The 19,552-nt window shown below is 32.8% G+C and overlaps 2 protein-coding genes across 5 annotated transcripts; one reads left to right on the plus strand and one right to left on the minus strand.

The window, feature by feature from the left end:
• Window positions 1–1,673: 1,673 nt before the first annotated feature.
• LOC105165579 (agamous-like MADS-box protein MADS1) lies at window positions 1,674–9,574 on the plus strand. 3 transcript variants are annotated; one of them, XM_088876191.1, is made up of 9 exons: window positions 1,676–1,880; window positions 1,995–2,288; window positions 6,455–6,536; window positions 7,528–7,589; window positions 7,687–7,786; window positions 7,905–7,946; window positions 8,974–9,015; window positions 9,126–9,316; window positions 9,416–9,574. In XM_088876191.1, the coding sequence occupies exons 2-9, from the start codon at window positions 2,059–2,061 to the stop codon at window positions 9,417–9,419; spliced, it is 753 nt and encodes a 250-aa protein (XP_088732317.1). In that variant the 5' UTR covers window positions 1,676–1,880; window positions 1,995–2,058; the 3' UTR covers window positions 9,420–9,574. The 3 variants fall into 3 exon arrangements, with proteins under 3 accessions (XP_088732318.1, XP_088732317.1, XP_011082936.1); XM_011084634.3 differs by having other exon boundaries at window positions 1,677–1,880; window positions 2,053–2,288; XM_088876192.1 differs by lacking the exon at window positions 8,974–9,015 and having other exon boundaries at window positions 1,674–1,880; window positions 2,053–2,288.
• Window positions 9,575–11,174: 1,600 nt separating this feature from the next.
• Window positions 11,175–19,126, minus strand: GAUT15 (galacturonosyltransferase 15). Of its 2 annotated transcripts, none has more exons than XM_088876390.1 (6): window positions 18,502–19,126; window positions 18,375–18,418; window positions 15,041–15,226; window positions 12,368–12,949; window positions 11,962–12,276; window positions 11,175–11,791 (listed from the first exon to the last, which is right to left on the minus strand). In XM_088876390.1, exons 1-6 carry the CDS (start codon window positions 18,734–18,736, stop codon window positions 11,507–11,509), a joined length of 1,647 nt encoding a protein of 548 aa, XP_088732516.1. In that variant the 5' UTR covers window positions 18,737–19,126; the 3' UTR covers window positions 11,175–11,506. The 2 variants fall into 2 exon arrangements, with proteins under 2 accessions (XP_088732516.1, XP_011083308.2); XM_011085006.3 differs by having other exon boundaries at window positions 11,974–12,276; window positions 18,502–19,124.
• Window positions 19,127–19,552: the final 426 nt, after the last annotated feature.

Below are 19,552 nucleotides of genomic sequence, written 5' to 3' on the forward strand. Positions count from 1 at the left end.
CTCTGTCCGCAGAAAATTCTTACTCGAACTAGGTTTGATCAAATCAAATCAATTATGGAGTAAGTGTATCACACTTGTTATGTGATTGATCATTTTTTTTCTGAATTGTACATCAATCATACAACAAATATATTGCACTTATTGTATAATTAATTCAGATTGAATGGAGTGTAACCCAAAACTAGAATTTTGCTTGAGCCAACTTATTCCCCATGAGTTGTTGATCCATTTATACAATTATAGCTTGTGTACAACCTCATCAATAAGGTCCCATTCAATACCATTAATAGTCACTTTCCAAAAGAGCCTCTCATCATCTCCCCCACCTTTTTCCCATACTTGAGAAATGGATGGTTAATGGACTTTGGAAACTTGAAAGTGGACTCCACTCCCCTATATATTCCCAATTCTCTTTTATTTACTTTTGTTCTTCAATAAGTTATGTAAAATGTAACGATCAGCTTAACAATTCTCTTTATATATAATTATCAAATTTCTTATTAGTATTATGTTAAAAATTAAATATTTAAATTAAATTAACTATATATTATTTTTCAAAAAGACAACTTATTATCACTGCGTCCTATCAAAGTGATTGAAGTTTCCTATGCAGGCTTGAAAAGGTACTTGTTTGGCTAAATTTATTTAAAAAATATTATAAACTCATACATATATATCTTATTATAAATATTCTTAGAACTTATAAGATGTTCGATTTTATGTTACAATAAGTTTATGAAGTTGGACAAAATAAAATTGTAGAGCTTATCAGATGTTAGTGAAGACAAATTTGTAATTAATTTGAATAAATTTGTTAAGATCTTAGATTAAGTTAATTAGCAACTCATTTTTTTAATTTTAATTTCTAGAAAAATTACTCAAACATTTTATAGCATCCTATAAGTTTTTCAAAACATCTTATAAGATCTTTTAAAATGTTACAAGCTCACCCCAAACACCTTATGAATCATGGACAACTATATATCGCAACAAATACTAAATTTGGACCATGATGGTCGTGGTGTAAAAACTACTAAATATCAAGGGACTTAAATACATTTTTGGTTCACTAACTTAGAAATTTTAGTGTTTTCGTTTTTTAACTTTTTAGGGTAGCATTTTTGTTGAATTTTTAATTTTAACAGTTTTGAGGTTTTTTTTTTTTGGGGGGGGGGGGGGGGCGCACCTTGACCGGTAAGAAGGGTGGACTCCAAAAAAAAAAAAAAAGACTTAAATAATTTAAAAGATATATGACCAAAATGCTAGCCTAAAAAATTAAAGGATAAAAAATGCTGCAAAAATGAGTCAGTACGAACAATAATCCTAATTTCAAAAGATCACATGAGATACACATACATTCTTGGAGATATGGATGAACTTTGCGAAGAAAACAATTAAAATTGTGAAAATTAAAAAGATGTAGGACTTAAAAATTAAAAAAGTCGAAAACATCAAATGACCTAAATTATGGGACACCAAAAATGCATTTGAAGCCTTATCAAGTGGGATGGATTGCTGCTTTTCCTCCTCAATGCAACTTTATATAGGTATATATAAATGCATACATACATATAACATCAATATTCATAAATCAAAGTACAACATGAATTTATATATTAATGATACATAGAGAGAAAGGCAAAGCTATAACAAATCAAAATCATATATATATAGGTAGAGAGTGTGGTTGGATGGTCTATTTGTTGGCTATAAATACATGTATGCTGAAACAGCTGAATTCCATTTTCTGCAACTCTCCTCCTGTTCACAACTACAGCATAGCCCACAGTGAACTTAGACAAGCAGATCAAGAAAGAGAGTTCTTGTTTTCACTATCCTCTAGCTAATTCCCTTTTTCATCTTCATCTTTCCCTTACCAGGTTTGTGAACTACTCATCATCTCTAACTGCAAACATACGCAAACTATTCACTGTCAAGAATTCTTGTTTAGCTTATTTTGGATGTTTCTAAAATTCTTAATTTCCCCGAATCAGGCTGTAATCTTGATCAACTTTCCAGCACAACCCTTCAATTTTGCTTTGCTTATTTCAGCTCTCCATGGCGTTTCCTAATCAAGAATCCGAGTCCTCCAATTCACTGAGGAAAAACGGGAGGGGGAAGATTGAGATCAAGAGGATCGAGAACACGACGAATCGGCAGGTGACATTCTGCAAACGCAGGAATGGGCTGCTCAAGAAGGCCTACGAGTTATCGGTTCTTTGCGATGCCGAGGTTGCCCTCATCGTCTTCTCCAGCCGTGGCAGGCTCTATGAATATGCAAACAACAGGTGAGATCGATTATGAGCTCTTTTTTCCAGTGTTTTCGATCAATCAGTACTCTCTCATGGGCCATTAAGATCTTGAGCTTAATTTGGTTTTAGTTCTATGTCAATTGTGTGATGAACAGTACTAGCCTTTTTTCAAGCAAATCTCTTGGAGTTATGTGACAAGCTTGAAGTTTTCATTGAGATTAATTGATATATATGTTGTGGGGGGGTTTAAAATCTTGATTTTTTTTTTCTTTTTGGGCTCAAATTAATTTTTCTTCATGTTGGTTTGTTTGAAGATGTGGCTGAAATTTGTGAAAGCTAAGATTTAAGTTGTTGTGTCATGGAACATGATGAGATGATGATTGTGTGTGTAGTTAAGATTGAGAAATGTTCCTCCTCCTCTTCTTGATCTCATCACTAATTTTATGTCTTTCTTGATTGTAAGTGTTTTGTTGTTGTCTTTCCATTATGAGCTTTGTGGTGTTTCTTTTCTTTCTTTTATGTGCTTCTTCCTCATGAGTTCCCAGTTTGATACACACACACACATATATATATATATATATATATATACCTCCAAGATCTGTTGTAATAAAAGTGATCTAGTTCTTGAGGAGTATAAGTAGGGTTAAGAAAATATGTGAAAGTCCTGCTCTCTCTCTCTCTCCCTCTTTCTCTCTCTCTTCTCCACATGTCATCTGTCAGCTCAAGAAGCTATCTTCTGTGAAGCTGTCAAGTTCCCATTTGCTCATTACTTCCCTGTCTTTCCTATTGACTGTTCCTTAATACCATGTCAATTCAACAAATTGAAAAAACACCTAAAAATCAGCTAGGGTTTCAAAGCCCTCCAAAATGGCATGAAACTCATCAAATCCCAATTTTTAGTTTGTCAAATTAATATTCTCATCAATTTCCCAAGGTGGGCCCTTCTTTAATTACCATTTTGCCCTTGTGGGAGGAATAGGATCAGTCTACTTGATGCAAACATTAGGGCATGGAGACTACTACTACATGGTTAGGGTTTGGGATGAGTTGTGTCCTAAAGTCATTTGTTTTACCCACAGAATCTTTGGTCATGTCAGACATGATTTTCCAGTTTTCCCACTTAAAGACAAAGGAATGGGGTTGTGGGTAAGGGGTGGGTGGGGGTTGGGGGGGGGGGTTGGTGATTTCCAACTTTCCATATTCCCCTTCCTGGGGTTTCTGTACCATCACCTTCTGACCCAAAGAAATTGTATCTCTAAAGATGAAAAATTTACCTTTTCTGTATCACAGTAGATTTGTTCTGCTAAGTTTAATTTTCCCCATCACTCTCAAACTCAGACTTTTTGAAGCTGAAAAAAGAGCTTCTGTATATCAAAAGAGAGAAAAGGGTTTAAGCATAAAAAATCACACACCTAAAAGTGCCTTACCGTTTTCTTCTAACACCCTTGTCCTAATTTATTTTTCACTTCAACAACCCCCCCCCCCCCCCCCCCCCCCGGCCCCAACAAAAAAAATAAAAAATAACAAAAGAGGTGCTATGGGAAAGAGGTTTAATTCTTTATAATAACTTTGGTTGCATGGGAAAGAGGTGCTATAGCAATGGCTAAAATGGCTGCTGTCTGAGCAAGACAGACAGACAGCCTTCACTGATGATTCACTCAAACACTTCAAAACACACTGAAGAAGAAGAGCTCACAGACAAACCAGACTTACTATAACTATACCTACATCCCTTAATTCATACATTGATTGCATGTCCTGAAAAGTTTAAAATATCCTGTTTAATTTTCAACTCCATCTTTTATTTTATTTTACATGTACACGCACAATATGTATAAAATTTTTGTCACTAATTTTATCTACGTGACTACATGTATGTATATGAAACGAAATAGAAAATACAACAAGAATTATAATAATGAGAATAATATATATATTTATAACCAGAAAAATAAATAAAAATTAATATTAGTGGGAATAATTAATATATAGAGATATATATGTATATGTGGAGTGCAAGAAACTGAAACAAGGAGAGGAGCAATATCGGGATTTTGAAATAATCGAGGTGGGTAAAAGAGGGATGATGGGGGTATTAACCTTTGGTGTAAAGGAGGGTGAGTTGACACGTGGCGAGAACCCAGAATGAAGATGCTAGAGCCAATCATATTGTGGGATCTTGTGCCAGCGTGGCAGAGGGCAGCCAATCAGTGTGTCGAAGAAATTAAGGTTGCAGCTTACAAATAGTATCCTGACTGAAAGTGCATGTATGTGTTTTCACTGTGTGATATTTGCTGTCACACTCAAAACACTCATCTTTAAATATATATATTTGGAATGGGAACAAACCCTAATAACTGTAGCAGCTAATTATAAGTAATTAATAGTATCTAAAAAAAAGGAAAAAGAAATTAGCAATTGGAATCTTGTATAAAAACTAAAAATGATTATTTTTATATTAATACTATTTAATTCTTTTTTTTAATCTATAATTAATTTGAGATTTCATTAATGAGTGTATAATTGTGCTCAACATATAATTTCACGCCAGCACTAATATAAATTTTTTTTTAATTCAAATCGGATTTGATCAAATTTGAATCAATTATATATAATAAGAACACCATATACATGAAAATTAGTGTATAACTCACGAAGAGCGACAAATCACACTTGTTATGTGATTGCACTATATATAAATGTATCACACTAATTTTGTGATTGATTTGATTTGACCAATTGAATATGAGTTAGAATTTTTCGTGACATAATTATCTAATAATCAACTAGGTATTAATAAAGGTTAATCCTGGGATTAGGACAGATGCTCCTGCGGCACATAGGTGCTAGGGTTCTTCATAGAAATGATTGATTTTGACCTGAGAACTATTTTCTGGATCACGACAACATAAGTACGTATGTGTGCATATATATATATATATGCATTAATTATTAATTTACTAAATTATCAAAAGCTCTTTGCAATTTTGCAGGAGATAATTAATTAAGGGAATCCATACATTTTTGGTTGGAAACAAGCTGTTTTTTCATGCTATATATAAATAATGAAAAATCCCAGATCAGCTTAATATTTAGAAATTAAAATTAATAAATGGATATATCTGCAAATATAACTATGAAAATATGAAACATTTGGCGCCACTAATCCTTAATTACTCTTTTAATTATGAGAAAATTTAAAACAATTAACCATGCATTTGAATAAAATTAAGGTGAAATTATATTTTTAGTCTTATAGGATAGGGAGTTCAATACTTTTAGTCCTCTACTTTACGAGATTTCCTAAATGGTTCTAAAATTGAAAAAATGAGACACGTCTAAATGTGTCTAGTGTTTTTAATTTTGAGATTATTTTGAAAATCTCGTAAAGCAAAAGACTAAATGTGTTGAACCCTTATTTAGTGGGAGTAAAGGAGTATATTTGCAATCAAAGTATATAATTATAGTAGTAATTTATAATTAACTAGATAAGGTTAATTAAACTATGTTTATCTTGATGATGCTAATGCTTACTATAGTTAATTGTGTAGAAATTGTCAAATTCTATATAATTATTCTTTAATTTAATTTAATTGTCAAAACCACCATTTTTTATGGGACGGCGGATTTAATTTAATTAAAATCCTTCTCGTCAACAATCTGAATACATCAAGTATGCATAATGTATATACGAAAATAGAGTGTATGTATCGATTTATATAACATTTATTTTTATCAGAATCTTTTCAATGAATACTCAGAAGTTATTTAATATCATGAATAATGGTGATTATTTTTTATTTAAACTTCCTCCATCGTCTTATTAATTAATTATTTCAAACCATAAGAAAAACTAAGAAGTTATGGGTTTAGTTATCATATTATGAGAATGGGATGATTTCACTTTTTGTGAAGATCAATAATTAATTAATGTAAACCATTGCTTCAAATATGTAATTACCAATATGATGGAAAATGATAGTAAAAATAAAAACAATTATTTATTTACATATTGAATAAGTTTGAAACCATTTTTATTATCTAACTAATTAAAGATCATAAATATTATGTTAGGCGATTAGTTAATATTATGAATCTTGACCAACGAATGAAGTTATTCTAAAAAACATATATTTGTACAAAAATAAGGTAATACCTTAACATCGGATGTGTGTTATAATTAAGTATTATTGTGGTTGCAGTGTTAGGGCAAGTATTGAAAGGTACAAGAAAGCAAGTGCTGATTCCACAAATTCTGTGTCCACATCTGAAGCAAACACACAGGTACACTCTACTTTTCATTTTGTTAGTAGTTGTTTTTTCATTAGTTAAGTTTAGTTTAGGCAGCTCAAAATGTTTTTATAATCCCATGAAATAAGAACATAACAATGGTTCCATAAAACTCAAAATTACGCATTTTTAATCTCAAAAAGTGTGGTATTGGGACTTTTAATTAGTCAAAAAATCACAACGTCTTTTTAGTCCCAAAAACATAACACACATGACTTTTTGGGACTAAAAATGCGTGATGAATGAGTTTTATTGGACTAAAAGCGACATTTGCTGTAACTGTGATACTAAAAAAAATTCTGCTCTCGTTTTATGCAACAGAAAAAATATTTTGCCCGTTTAGACAATTGTTGCATTGATTTTATTTAAAGACCTTTAACTACATAGCAAAGTATGGTACAAATATATACTATCTTATATTTTTATGTTAATAATCTAAGTTAATTGATTAAGTTATATTTATAAGAATTTAATAACATGTTTATGAAAATTTAAAATTTTCAACTTTTTTTTGTTGTAAGCAATCACAAAAATACAACTAATCAATATGTCTAAAACATATTAAAGAATTATCGATTAAAAGATTTAATAAAGAACAAACATATAGTATATTTGTGTTCATAAATGCATAAGTGCTAATTAAAATGAAGAACAAATAGTTCAATCATGAATGTTGAAAAATTAAAATAATTATAAATGTACATAAATGATAGAATATAACAAAGTTACGTAATTAATTACATATGTATCAAATTAAGCATGAAATATTCTAAAAAAAGATTTATAAAAGATTGTATTAACCTCAATAACTAAACTATTCGCAATATGTGCAATGTGCGTGCATTTTATTAGTATTAGAACGTAAAAGGACAGAGAACGGGACAATAGACGACGATCAAAGCTGGTGATCATCGGAAAAGTCTCTAGCTTCTGATCCCACTCGTTCATCGTCTTAACACTCTTTTCGTCTGTCGACTTATATCAGTTCTACCAGCAAGAAGCCAACAAGCTGCGCAGACAAATACGAGAGATACAAACCTCAAACAGGTTAATTAGTAGCTCCATGATCAGACATATATATGTAATTTTCATCAGTAATTACTACAAGTGGTGATGCTTATGATGATTGATGACGACTGTGTAGACAAATTCTTGGAGAGGGTGTTGGGAGTATGACATTGAAGGATCTGAAGAGCATGGAAGGCAAAATCGAGAAAGCCATCAGCAGAATCCGTTCCAAGAAAGTAATTTTAACAAATTAATCAACTCTTATATAATTTTCAGCTTCTTATATATATATATATATATATTACATAAATTGTCTGGATTCTGAGTAATAATTATGTTGTTGAATTTTTCCAGAACGAGTTGTTGTTTGCTGAGATAGAGCTCATGCAGAAGAGGGTACGTTTTATGTAGCTATATTTTTATCTCATTTTCTCCTGTTTTTTTCTTCTCCTTTTTGCTTGCAGTTATTCTGATTTCAAAGGAAAAATAATATTTTTTGCCCTATAAATTATGTTTGTTTTATTTTTGGTACCATTCGTTACAGGATTAGCAATTTTTTAATCGTTTAACTTTAAAAAATTAGCACTTTTGGTCCTCATCCACTTTTTCATCTATAATTTTAACGTTATAGGTGCATGTGAACATTAAGTTTTTTGGGTAGAGGAAAAATTGATCCTTCTTCTACAGTACCTTATGAATGCTCCATTTGGCCTATTTAATTTATTTGTGGAATACATGAATTTTTATGTTGTTTCTACTTAACTTCAATTTATAAAAATATAGGAAGGGTGGATTTAATTTGTTTGTGATAAAAGAGAGAAATCCCTTTTCCTTTATCTTAATTTTTTTCAAGATTTGTTTCCCCCGTCAAATGTAGTTAATTCCCTCCAAAAATGATCCCAAGCTGGAAAATTAACCAATTTTTCCTCTAACTAAAAATACTTAACTGCCATGTACTGTGCACGTGGTCTACGTTGTTAATTGTAGATGAAAAAGTGAATGAGGACTAAAACTGTTAATTTTTATAAGTTACGGTCTTAAAATACTGATTTTTTAATGAATAAAACCAAAAGTAAAACCCAACTAAACCTACATGATGAAACTAAGGCATGTGATCATTTCTAACTAAGTTTAGCTTTTCACGACGAGATTTGGACTAAATGTATAATTTTTTTTTTATTACAATCTTCAATTATAATTTTCAAATCGAACAGAATTGAAAGTGCTACCGCCGTATATTTAAGGAACCAGAAAGGCATTTTCCCCTAATGTTCATATCCGAAGTACGAATCTGACGTTTATGTTTGATCATGAAGCATAATGCAAAGACAAATTTCTCTTTTATGCATAAAAAATGTTCAGTTTTGTTACTGGCAATAAAGAAAAAGATATCTATAAAATTGTGATGATTTTGATGTAGCAGGAGTTAGAGCTGCACAATGCCAACATGTTTCTACGAGCAAAGGTCTTTTTACATTCTACCACAATTTCTATATGATACATACATACATATATATATGTATATGTGCTCAAAAACACACGCACAACACACACTGATCATGTAGATGTTGGCAGATAGCTGAGAATGAGAGAGCACAACAGCAAATGAACTTGATGCCTGCAGGGTCATCAGATGATCACCATCAGTACCAGCCCATGACTTCATCACATGAGGCGGCCTACGATCTTCGGAACTTCCTCCCGATGAACCTCATGGAACCTAATCACCACTACCCTCGCCACGACCAAACGCCTCTCCAGCTTGTGTACGTTACGCTACACCTCAAAATTATTATTTCGCATCAAAAGTTATAAACATTTTTCTTGAGTGATTTATGTATATTCTCACACTCCCGTTGTTGCAGCTGATAAAGGTAAAAGTCGGACGACTTCAACGTTGTTATTCGGGCAAGAAATCTTGCTGATCATGATGATCAGTTGTCTGTCAATGTATCTTAAAACTTTTGTGAACTTCACAAGTTGTCTAAATTAAAGCTAACTACTTACTACTTAGTTTGACTTAATTTGTGGGCAACTACTCGTCTTTCTCTATGCAGAATCCTTTGCAATATTGCAGTTTATGGTCCTAACATATATAGTTAGTGTGTTGATTTCCAATTACTGGTTGTGTCTGATCATGATGCTTCCAGATTACTGCACTATATGTATCTTCTTGTTGTAGAATACTTGTCTGATATTCAAGATCGTGGGCATGAGTGTTGCCAACGTGGAAGTTGGTAAAAAGCTGCTTTGATCAATCAATGTTAATTATTTAAAACTTGGATGAATATATTTCAAAATGAGATTATGTGAAAAAAAATGAAGAATTCTCGTCCAACTCTTAATTTGCAATGTTTTGGTTTGAATTTTAATGCATTTTTTATTGATCTCACAGAATCAAGTGTGTTTTATCTTCTCCGGATCCATTTTGATATGACAAGATTTTAACTAGCATAAATCATGTCATAGAATCTAATTTCATAAATCACGTCATGTACAAGAGCATGATCATTCGTGACATCAAAATTATTGAAGGACGACGATCAAGGAAATCATTAAGAGGATGATTACAAGGTGAAATTACTGAGACTATGGGTTTAGATAATGTAATATGACAGAAGCTCACTGTATTATTTTTTTAAATATTTTGTTAGCAAATTAAAGCAAATTGATATATTGTTAAATTAGACATATATTAAGAGTATGTATATGAATAATAAAAGGCAAAATTGTAGATATGAAAAAGAAAAGATAACTAAATCTTTGGTGTTGTAACTTAGGAGCGCGACATTTTTAATGTAGAGCAGTTTAATTCATTGTTTTTTTATTTGTGTAATTTCAGTACATTACTCACTGAGTATTCTCAACTCAGCTAGAATTAAGAGTGTGTTTGGCTAAGTCAATAAGCTTTTTGAAACATCTTATATGATGTTTCTTATAAACTTTTGAAAATTATTTGACAATTTAGCCTTACAAGATCCTAATATAGATGTTTTGAATTTTATAAACTCTTTAAAAGAATTTAATATCACCCAACTTTATTTGAAACATTTTATAAGCTCTTTAATCTTAATATCCAATTAAAAAAGACATACTCATAAGCTTGTTGCGATTTCATTTTTACTCTTCATATGATTGATGTTTTCGCCTCATCAAAGCAAAATTATCTATTTATATAATTTTAAATTCTAATAGTTTGATATCTTTATCGGTCATTATTACAGTATGAAAAGCTAGCTTGTTACGTCAAACACTTTAATATTTTATTATCCAAACACTTTAAAAACTTTTTTGAAAATGAAATCAAACATCTTTAAGCTATTAAATTATCTTATAAGATATATAAAAACTTATCTAAATTTGATTGGGTGCAGTTCACATAACCAAGAGTTGGGGGATTTTGCCATTTTAATTTGCAGGAGACAAATGGCATGTCTTTTGCAAGTGAGGACAGAAATTGAATTGGTGTGGGGCCAACCATTTTGGAGGAAAATTGCATGCTTTTTTGGTCCTATAAATTATTAAGAGAGAGTGAATATGGGTTAATAATGGATGACAGACGTGAGTTGATAAAATGGTGTCTAGTTTAAGCATAACATGAAACAATTAAAGCATAGCAGCAACTGCACAAAAGCAATATATTCATATTATTATAGAAAACATGACTGAGATAAATTTACATGATAGTAACCATATATAAATTTACATTAATATATATATATATTCTTCGACGACCTAATAAACTTTTGTAAATGTATTTCGGCTAACTTCTATAAGCTTATTATCAACAGTGGAGCGGCGCCTGAGATGAGACTGAAGGCTAAACCTTCTTCCCTCTATCCCAAACAATTCCTCCAGCTTTAAACCGAAGTAGCGCCTAAACGCCCTACCGTGGCTAGATATGGGAAATTCCCGAGCCATCCACTTGGGTATACATATATTGTATATTATCCTTCTCAGCCTGTTATTCCACATCTCCTAATATGCTCATTTGATAAATTTAGATGTTTAGTCCACATACCTCTCACCTCTGGGGACGCCATTTCGAGCCATGGCTTTGCAGCGCCGCTGAAATGCACAACGGCTGCGGTTTCCAGCATGAGTTTGTCTCCTCTCCCATAGCGATAGCCCAGACCGGCTATGTGCCATGAAGGATCAAGACGGTGCATGTGACCTTCAAACGCAAGTAATGCGGGTGGAAGCGCTCCGGGATGCCATAATGCAAAACCAGAGTTCAGGCTCTGTAAAGTAGGACAAAACATGGTAACGGAATTCATGGAAACAGACTGTACAATGATCTATTGCGGGGGTAAAGGTGCACTGTTAAATTATATCAACATGATTAATAGAGAACAACATAGTAGCATCAACATCAGTAACATTACCACCCTACCAGAGCATACTGACGCACAAGTATACTCACTAGTTTAAGCCATTGATGATATACAGCAGTGATGTTAGTCTTCCTCCATCTTTTGAGGTTGAAAACATTCACCCCATATAGCCATCCACAACGATCTGGATCCAAGTTAGAGGATATGATGGGGTCTGTGAAATTGAAGTAATCTTTGTACTTTCTTCCCGGACAACAGTCAGGTCCGCACCACGAGTCAACAACTGCACCCACTACTTTCTGATCGAGATCCAAGTCCCACAGAGACGATAAGTCATGTTGTACTGCAACATCATCGTCCAAGAACACAACTTTCTTCAGATCTGGAAACAGCTGAGGATCCACAAATACCAGATGATGAATCAAAAATTCTCAGAAGATTTTACTCATGACGAGTCCAAAATATAATAATTCAAGAAATTACCTCAGGGAGATAAATGCGGAGGTGATTTAAAAGGGATATACAGCTGGGGCTTAGGACATCTAGTTTGTGATCATTTTCTTCCTCATATTCAAAGTCTTCCTTCTTCAGGCTGCGGTAGTTGTGATTCCAAATTTGGTGATGAATTTCTAGCATCTCCTTAATAGCGACGTTTACCTTATGAGACCAATCGTACTGATGCAAGCCCTTTACTTCAACAACTGCAGAATCAATTCTGTTTACTGCAAACCATGCATACATGGATGTGTACGTCTTCTTGTCAGTGACCACATGGAAGACCAACTTTTCAGGATCAGTTGACGAATTGATGGTAGAGGAGATAACAACAGAAGCAGCAAGAACATTGTCAGTTAGAAGAACAACATGATGAAAAAAAGGGTCTGTCAGGCGGTAAACATATTGAGGCAGAGGTAATCGTGAACGTGCTGCAGCATTTACAGCATATTCTTCAGCCAGTTTAAGCGAAAGACAGTGAAGGCTCTTGGGTACACCTTGAGCAGCTAGATGCCAGTACATAGATTCATGGCGCTTAGCTGTTTTAACAATTTGTTCCATCTTCGCGATCTGCATAAAGAATAAGAATTCCTCTGAGTCTGTTTGACTTAAGAAAACACTTCCAGACTTTTCTTACTTCATAATGCTAATCATGTACAAATAAGTTTCTACAACTAAGAGAATAGATTGTCAGGTGTCAAAGCCAGGACAAAACATAATGCTATTATGACATTGGTATTGTAATTAAATTGTTTATCAGAACTTCATTCCAAAGGTTATAATGAAGTTAATCATGTAGGGAAAAATAATACATATTTGCACTACGCCAAAGTTTTTCATACATATGGGGCTCAGGCCTAATATCAAGCAAGCCTAAGTATAGTAGCTATATCCTACTTTCATGATTTGCTCCTTTTAAATGTCTTTCATCTTCCTAGTCTTGCGGCCAAGGTCGAAAGGATCTTGCTGAGAAAAGTTTTTGCTTGATAAATTCTTAATAATTCTATTAGCGTTTTCGACTATCCCATGGCATATTTTCTCTGTTATCAACAGCATTTACAAAAGCATTGAGTCTATTACACGGAATCCCAATTCTGTTCATATCATTTTACAACCATTGTTGATCGCAATAGTTTAGGTGCTAAAATGTTTTAACAGAACAAAACTACTGAGTCTCAACTTTCAGTCTGAACAAAACTCAGATCCGCTTTGGTTGAAGAAAACAATTGAGAAATGCTTAAGTTGATCAAGAAGTTTGACCATGCTAAGTTGAATAACCAGCCAGTTTCCCATGCTTCAACAACTTCCTGCACAAACACGCATGTGGCACATGCACAAAGTCCCTAGCGTCCATGAATATACCCCATAAATAGATGATCGACAAACGCCTACTTTTTATAAGGGGTATGTGGCAATCATCCATGACCCAGTGCAGAATGCACCGGATGCAGCAGGAATTTTAACCGCCATGGACCTTCTAGCAAGTCAGTATCTCGCAATTCAGGCAGATTTCAAATTCAATTACAATTTTTCCCCCCAAAAAGGAACAACATATGTACATCAGTGAGCAAGATTCTTTAGTACCTTCCACCTTGTGGACCTACAAAAAGTACTAAAAGAAAGGTGGGAAAAGTGACCCAAATGCAATTCACAAGCTTCACTATTAGCTTAGCAAAATGACATGGGAGTTCACATGTTGCCTAAAATTGGATAAGAAAGAAGTTGAACATGTGAGCAAAATCCACAACCATACGCTGGGTTCCATAGTGGGTTGTGGGTGATTCAAGCACCCCTCCCATGATGTGCATTAGATTTGAGGGGTTTAGATAGACCAGGTGCGCTTAACAATTACACCATGTGGGCACCCCCTTGAGTGTTTAAATAATAGTGGGAGCCAATTATGAACATAGTCGCTGTGGCTGCTAGTAGTGATGGGAGGCATTTTGGAATTAGTTAAAAAGATTACAGATGAAAGAAATCCAAACAAAATAAATGTATAGGGAATAATTTTGGTGAGTTTTGTGATTTCTCGTTTTTTTTTCATTTTCAGAACCCTATTTCCATCTTCAGCTATTTGAAAACACACCACCTCATTAGTTTCACAATCTTTTGAACTGAAAATAGCACTTATTATTTTTATCATTTTCAGTATTACATAGTTTTCACATAATATACGTTGTAGCTCCTCCAACTGTTTTAAAATACTTAAATTTTAAATTTTAATTTCAAATATAATCTTGGGAAGAACCTGAATTTCATGTATGAAAACTTATTCATAAATATACTTTCTTCAGCATTGTCGATACACACTACACATTTCCATTTCATGTAAAATCAAATATAATCCTAAAAACACTGAAAATGCTAAATTTTAAAAAATAAACAGTGATAATAGGAAGAGGGTTTTTAATTTACAGTTTAACTGTTAAATTAAATTAACTTTAAACAGAAGTTATAAACTTCTCCCATTTTTTTTTTAAATTTTTACTTTTATTTTCAAATCACTCTTAAATTTTACTATGACCAAACTTATAATCTTTTTTTAATTTATTTCCACGGTAAAGGTAAAAATTATTGCCAACACCTCCATAACCCACAAAAACAACTTCAGAAAAATAGTAGTAACTTAGGAATAAAGGCAGGAACTAATTGACAACTTACCATGGCCTTGGTCTTAAAAGCGAAGGTCTTAATGTCTTGTCTGTTTAGCGTCACATCCTTGACAAGATCCCTGAATGAAACTGGTCCAGAATTTGAAGCCTCCACTGCCCCAAGTCCAATTCCAACCCCATCATCATCATTACTTGTAGTTGCCTCCAGCAAGGCCCTCGTCAGCTCCTCTCTGAGCTTTTTTAGCATTATGACAAGAACACAATCGTAAGCAAAACAACAACGACAAGAGTGGATGCAATCATGTTTTTGTTTACATTCATGTAACTTATCTGGCATTCGCGTGTTTATGTACGACATCGGAAAAAGCCCATAATTATTTCAGCCACCAGTGTCAGTGGGTTACTGTATACTATATTTCTTGCACTAGTGGCTGCTGCTGCTGGTTTTTTCTCCTCGTCGTTTATCTTATAGATTTTTTACTATTACAAAAAACTAAAAAATTGAATGACTTCAATTGCCATAACGTCTATCCACTGTAATATTTTTTAAAATCATAACTCGCTTATAAAAATATTTACAAATTATCAATCAAGAATCTCCTAAGTTCAAAAACAAAAAAATCAAACCCACAATTATCATATAAAAGGTGTCCATCTTTAGGAACCGAGTCGTTAAAAATTGACACTCCTTTTCAGACTACACACTTCCTTTCTCAAACAAAGAAAATGTTGAGGACAACTAGCCCAGAAATTCATAAGATTATAAAAGTTATCTTAAAGCTTACATCATATTACAATAGTTGGATCGAGGAATCCCACCACGAATCTTCAACACTGATGCAGTATATCGGACCAGAATTTCACTGTATAGTACTTTTGTATTATGAATCTCTTTATTGATACTGTAGAAAAGTTGTATTTTCTTTATTCAAAATGTATTTTACTCTTAGTTTTGTTTTAAAAGTTTTTAAATAAGATTTTATTTTGTATAGTAAATATTTCGCTCAAATCATCTAACCCTTATATTAATAGGGTAATAATATCATATAACTTTAAATTATTATTTCAATAATATACATAATACATAATATTTATGTTTCAATTTTTTTATTTAAAATAATTATATCCATTTAATGTAAAACTGAAAATGAGTATCTATACTTCATTATAATTGAGAACTCCATACGTATTCTTTTATTTTTTTCTTCTCTTTCCAACTCCTAATTTTATCCAAAACCAACTCTAATATTTTTTAATTAAACTTCTCAGTCCAACTCTTAATTTTATGTCGACTCTCACAAACTGTTTTTTTTCTTTTTCCATTCTTCCTATCTGTTCCTTTCTTCTCTCATTTATATATATATAGCTTCTTTGCGTCTTCCATATTTATAAATATTTTTATTGTATAGTATGTATTTATACCTCAATATAAGTATAGGAAAAAATGCATACTACCCCGTAATATTCAAAATGAGCATTTCCTGTAAAAAAAATCAAATTATTTCTCTACATTTTTTTAAATGAAGCAAAATATCCCTTCAAGAGAGGGGGTGTATTACATACGCTCCCTTTATATCTTGGGATGATTTTCAATGCATGCTCACTGCTCACTTACCTTTATGCTATTTGAGATGATTGAGATGAAAGTGGTGGTAGAAAAATGAGGTGGCAGCCCAAGTTGGCAAGTGTTGGCGAAATCAAAGGGCTGAATGATTACCGACGCTACGTGGAAAGGGGCTTATCCACTGTTCTGCTCCTATGATCTTACCCAATTTATTTATATAGGTCAATTATGTCTACCTTATGTTATTTGGATTTGCACCCAAAAAGCAAATATCAAACAATTATTATTTTATCATCATTAAATTATATCAAGTTGTCTGACAGTCTAATGGCTTTACATGTTAATGCATTTAAGAAAAAGATAAACAAAGAATCAAACTTTTAAAGTATTTATAACATACTAGTGAGGTGTTTGGTAAATTTTTGAATGATAAATTTAAAATAAAATTTTAGAAGTTTATAATTTTTTTTTTTGAAAAAGAATAAAGAATTCCTAGTTTAGTTTTAAAATTTTAACAAATTTCTATAATTTTAATCACATTAACTATAAAATTACTTTCGTGAAGTTTTAGAATTGTAATTATTTTATCCAAACACTTCATAAAATTACTAAAAACTAGTTATTAAAACACACTGGACGTATATGTGTAAATTACTTTTTATTGTATTTGTCTTTATGTGAGAAAAACATAAAGATAAAATGAAAAATTGACCAAGCTAATCATGAATTAATTTTAAATGCATATGAATCCTGTTGGGTCGGTTTCTTAGCTCATGTCTTATTATTAGCTACGAGGTATAAGACTCGGTAGCTCATTAACTCTTAGTTGTTAGTCCAAATAGACTAGAATAGGTAGACCAGCTATTACTTTCTTTAGTCGGAATAACGCTGGTCGAATAACTCTCTTGGCTTATAATCAGACTTTCAGTCATATCTTGTAGCCACTAGCTCAATAGTTTATCTAGCCTAATTGTTATATACCAGGTTCTAGCTCTAGCATCTAGCTCCGAGCTTCATAGGCTCTTACTATCTAGCATACATGCGGATGTTATTTATATTCTCAAAAATTATTTATAAAATTAAATTATCAGAAAATGTTATAAATTATGAAATAAATAGATATAGCTGGAGACACTTGAGATAGCCCACATTTTGTCAACTATGATAGTTCTCTAAATAAATCTATAGCTAAGGTTCAATTATCTCAAGTGAATCTACTTTTTCCTTTTCTTTCTTTTTTTGCCCCCCCCTAAAATACCTTATGAATGGAGAATTTGGATTTGAGGAAGAGTTCCAAAGCTAAAAACTTTAAAATTCAAGAAATAATAGAAAATGAATATTACATTCTCTTTGAAATTTATTACAACTTCAAATTATCCAACCAAAGTACCAAACTCAAGAAATTGACACTTATGAAAATAAATTATTAAAGTCGTTAATCTTCAACCCAAAAAGCGACTTCCTGGGTAGTTTACACGACCTCCTCTCTTTCAATATATCATTGGGAGATCTTATCTTAACAAAAAAATTTAAAAAGAATTAAGAGCTTAAAAACTGTCTGCCAAAAAAAAAAAAGCAGCGATGAGTTCTTAATTAATTAATAATTTCAATTTTAATCATATCAATTATAAATATTATTATTTCAATCTTGATCATAGAAATTATAGAAATTATTGATTTAAAATAAGATATAACATATTATAACATCTAAAAACATCTTATAAAATATACACAATATTTTAAATAAATTTGATGATTCCCCTCCTAATATATATTTATATGGCGAGGCAGTTAAATTAAATAAAATAATAGTACATACCAGGGCAGCATCGCTCCCGCCAAAAAACCTCCATGTCACACACCCTGTAAATATAATCACACTTTTACGGTTCCAAGTTACCTCATCGGAATCAAACAGTAAAATTACAGCTGTAAATCATAATTACCGATAGAGGAAGAGCAGAGAGCCGCCGATTCAAGCACTAGAAAAGCAGTTCTCACGAAAAGAAACGGCAAAAGCAGCCCAAGCAGCAACCTCACCGGCCGCTGAGCCAATCGCCGCCCCACCACCGCCGCCGGCGAACTCTTTCCCTTCATCCCCCGCCAAACGCCGTCGCCCGCGGCGGCGACACCGGACACCGTCAGTCTCTTAATCCCACTTGCCGATATATACAGCTTCATATTTCGAGCTCCGATTTCCGCTTCTTCTTCTTCAAGAACATTCTCATCCCAACAATCAAAACCAGATCCCGATACCTGTGCACCTATACATACACTTAACAACCGTATCTAATCCCAAATCAGAATCAACTGCGCTGTTAGCTCAGTGTTCACTTCCGATTGAAGTGGGCGGCGTTGAAGTTCATACACTATATATATGGGTGAATATCTATGTAGGCTTGTACTGCAATATGTGTCGCGATTTGCGAAAGAGAGAATGAGATCACGCACTCTTGTACGTTTGAATAAAGAATAAACAAATGCAGTAACAGTGTGTTGCATATATGTATGTATAGATTTATCCGTGTGAATATATCTTGTAGAGAGAGAGAGAGTGGAGGGTGGGGGCCCAAATCGCAGAACCAATGCCGCGTTGAATGCCGCGGGAAGAAGAACTGGAAATCACTACAACTATTTGTTTGTACGTTGTGCATCGCGAGGAGTACGGAGGAATGGTGGGCTTCAATTTGTGCCCTTAGTTTACGACCGTATTTACGATGTGTGCCCTTTCTTCCCAAGTGCTCACCGACACATACGCCCACACAACTAAACTTTCCTCTCAGTGTCAAGTTATTATTATAATTTTTTCCTTTCAATTTGAATATAATTAGGGATATATTACATTTAGACCCCTAACGGTAGACCAAATTATATAATACCTGTTTTTTAGGGGGTTTTGTGTAAGCATTCTTTTTAAATATGAGGTATAATTATAATCCAATGAGTTTAGTTGTAATTTTTAGAAAAACAGAGGGGTGTTTGTGTATTTTGTCAGAC

This window comes from Sesamum indicum, linkage group LG12, assembly GCF_026168435.1.
Source record: "Sesamum indicum cultivar Baizhima isolate 11 linkage group LG12, ASM2616843v1, whole genome shotgun sequence".
NCBI lineage: Eukaryota > Viridiplantae > Streptophyta > Magnoliopsida > Lamiales > Pedaliaceae > Sesamum > Sesamum indicum.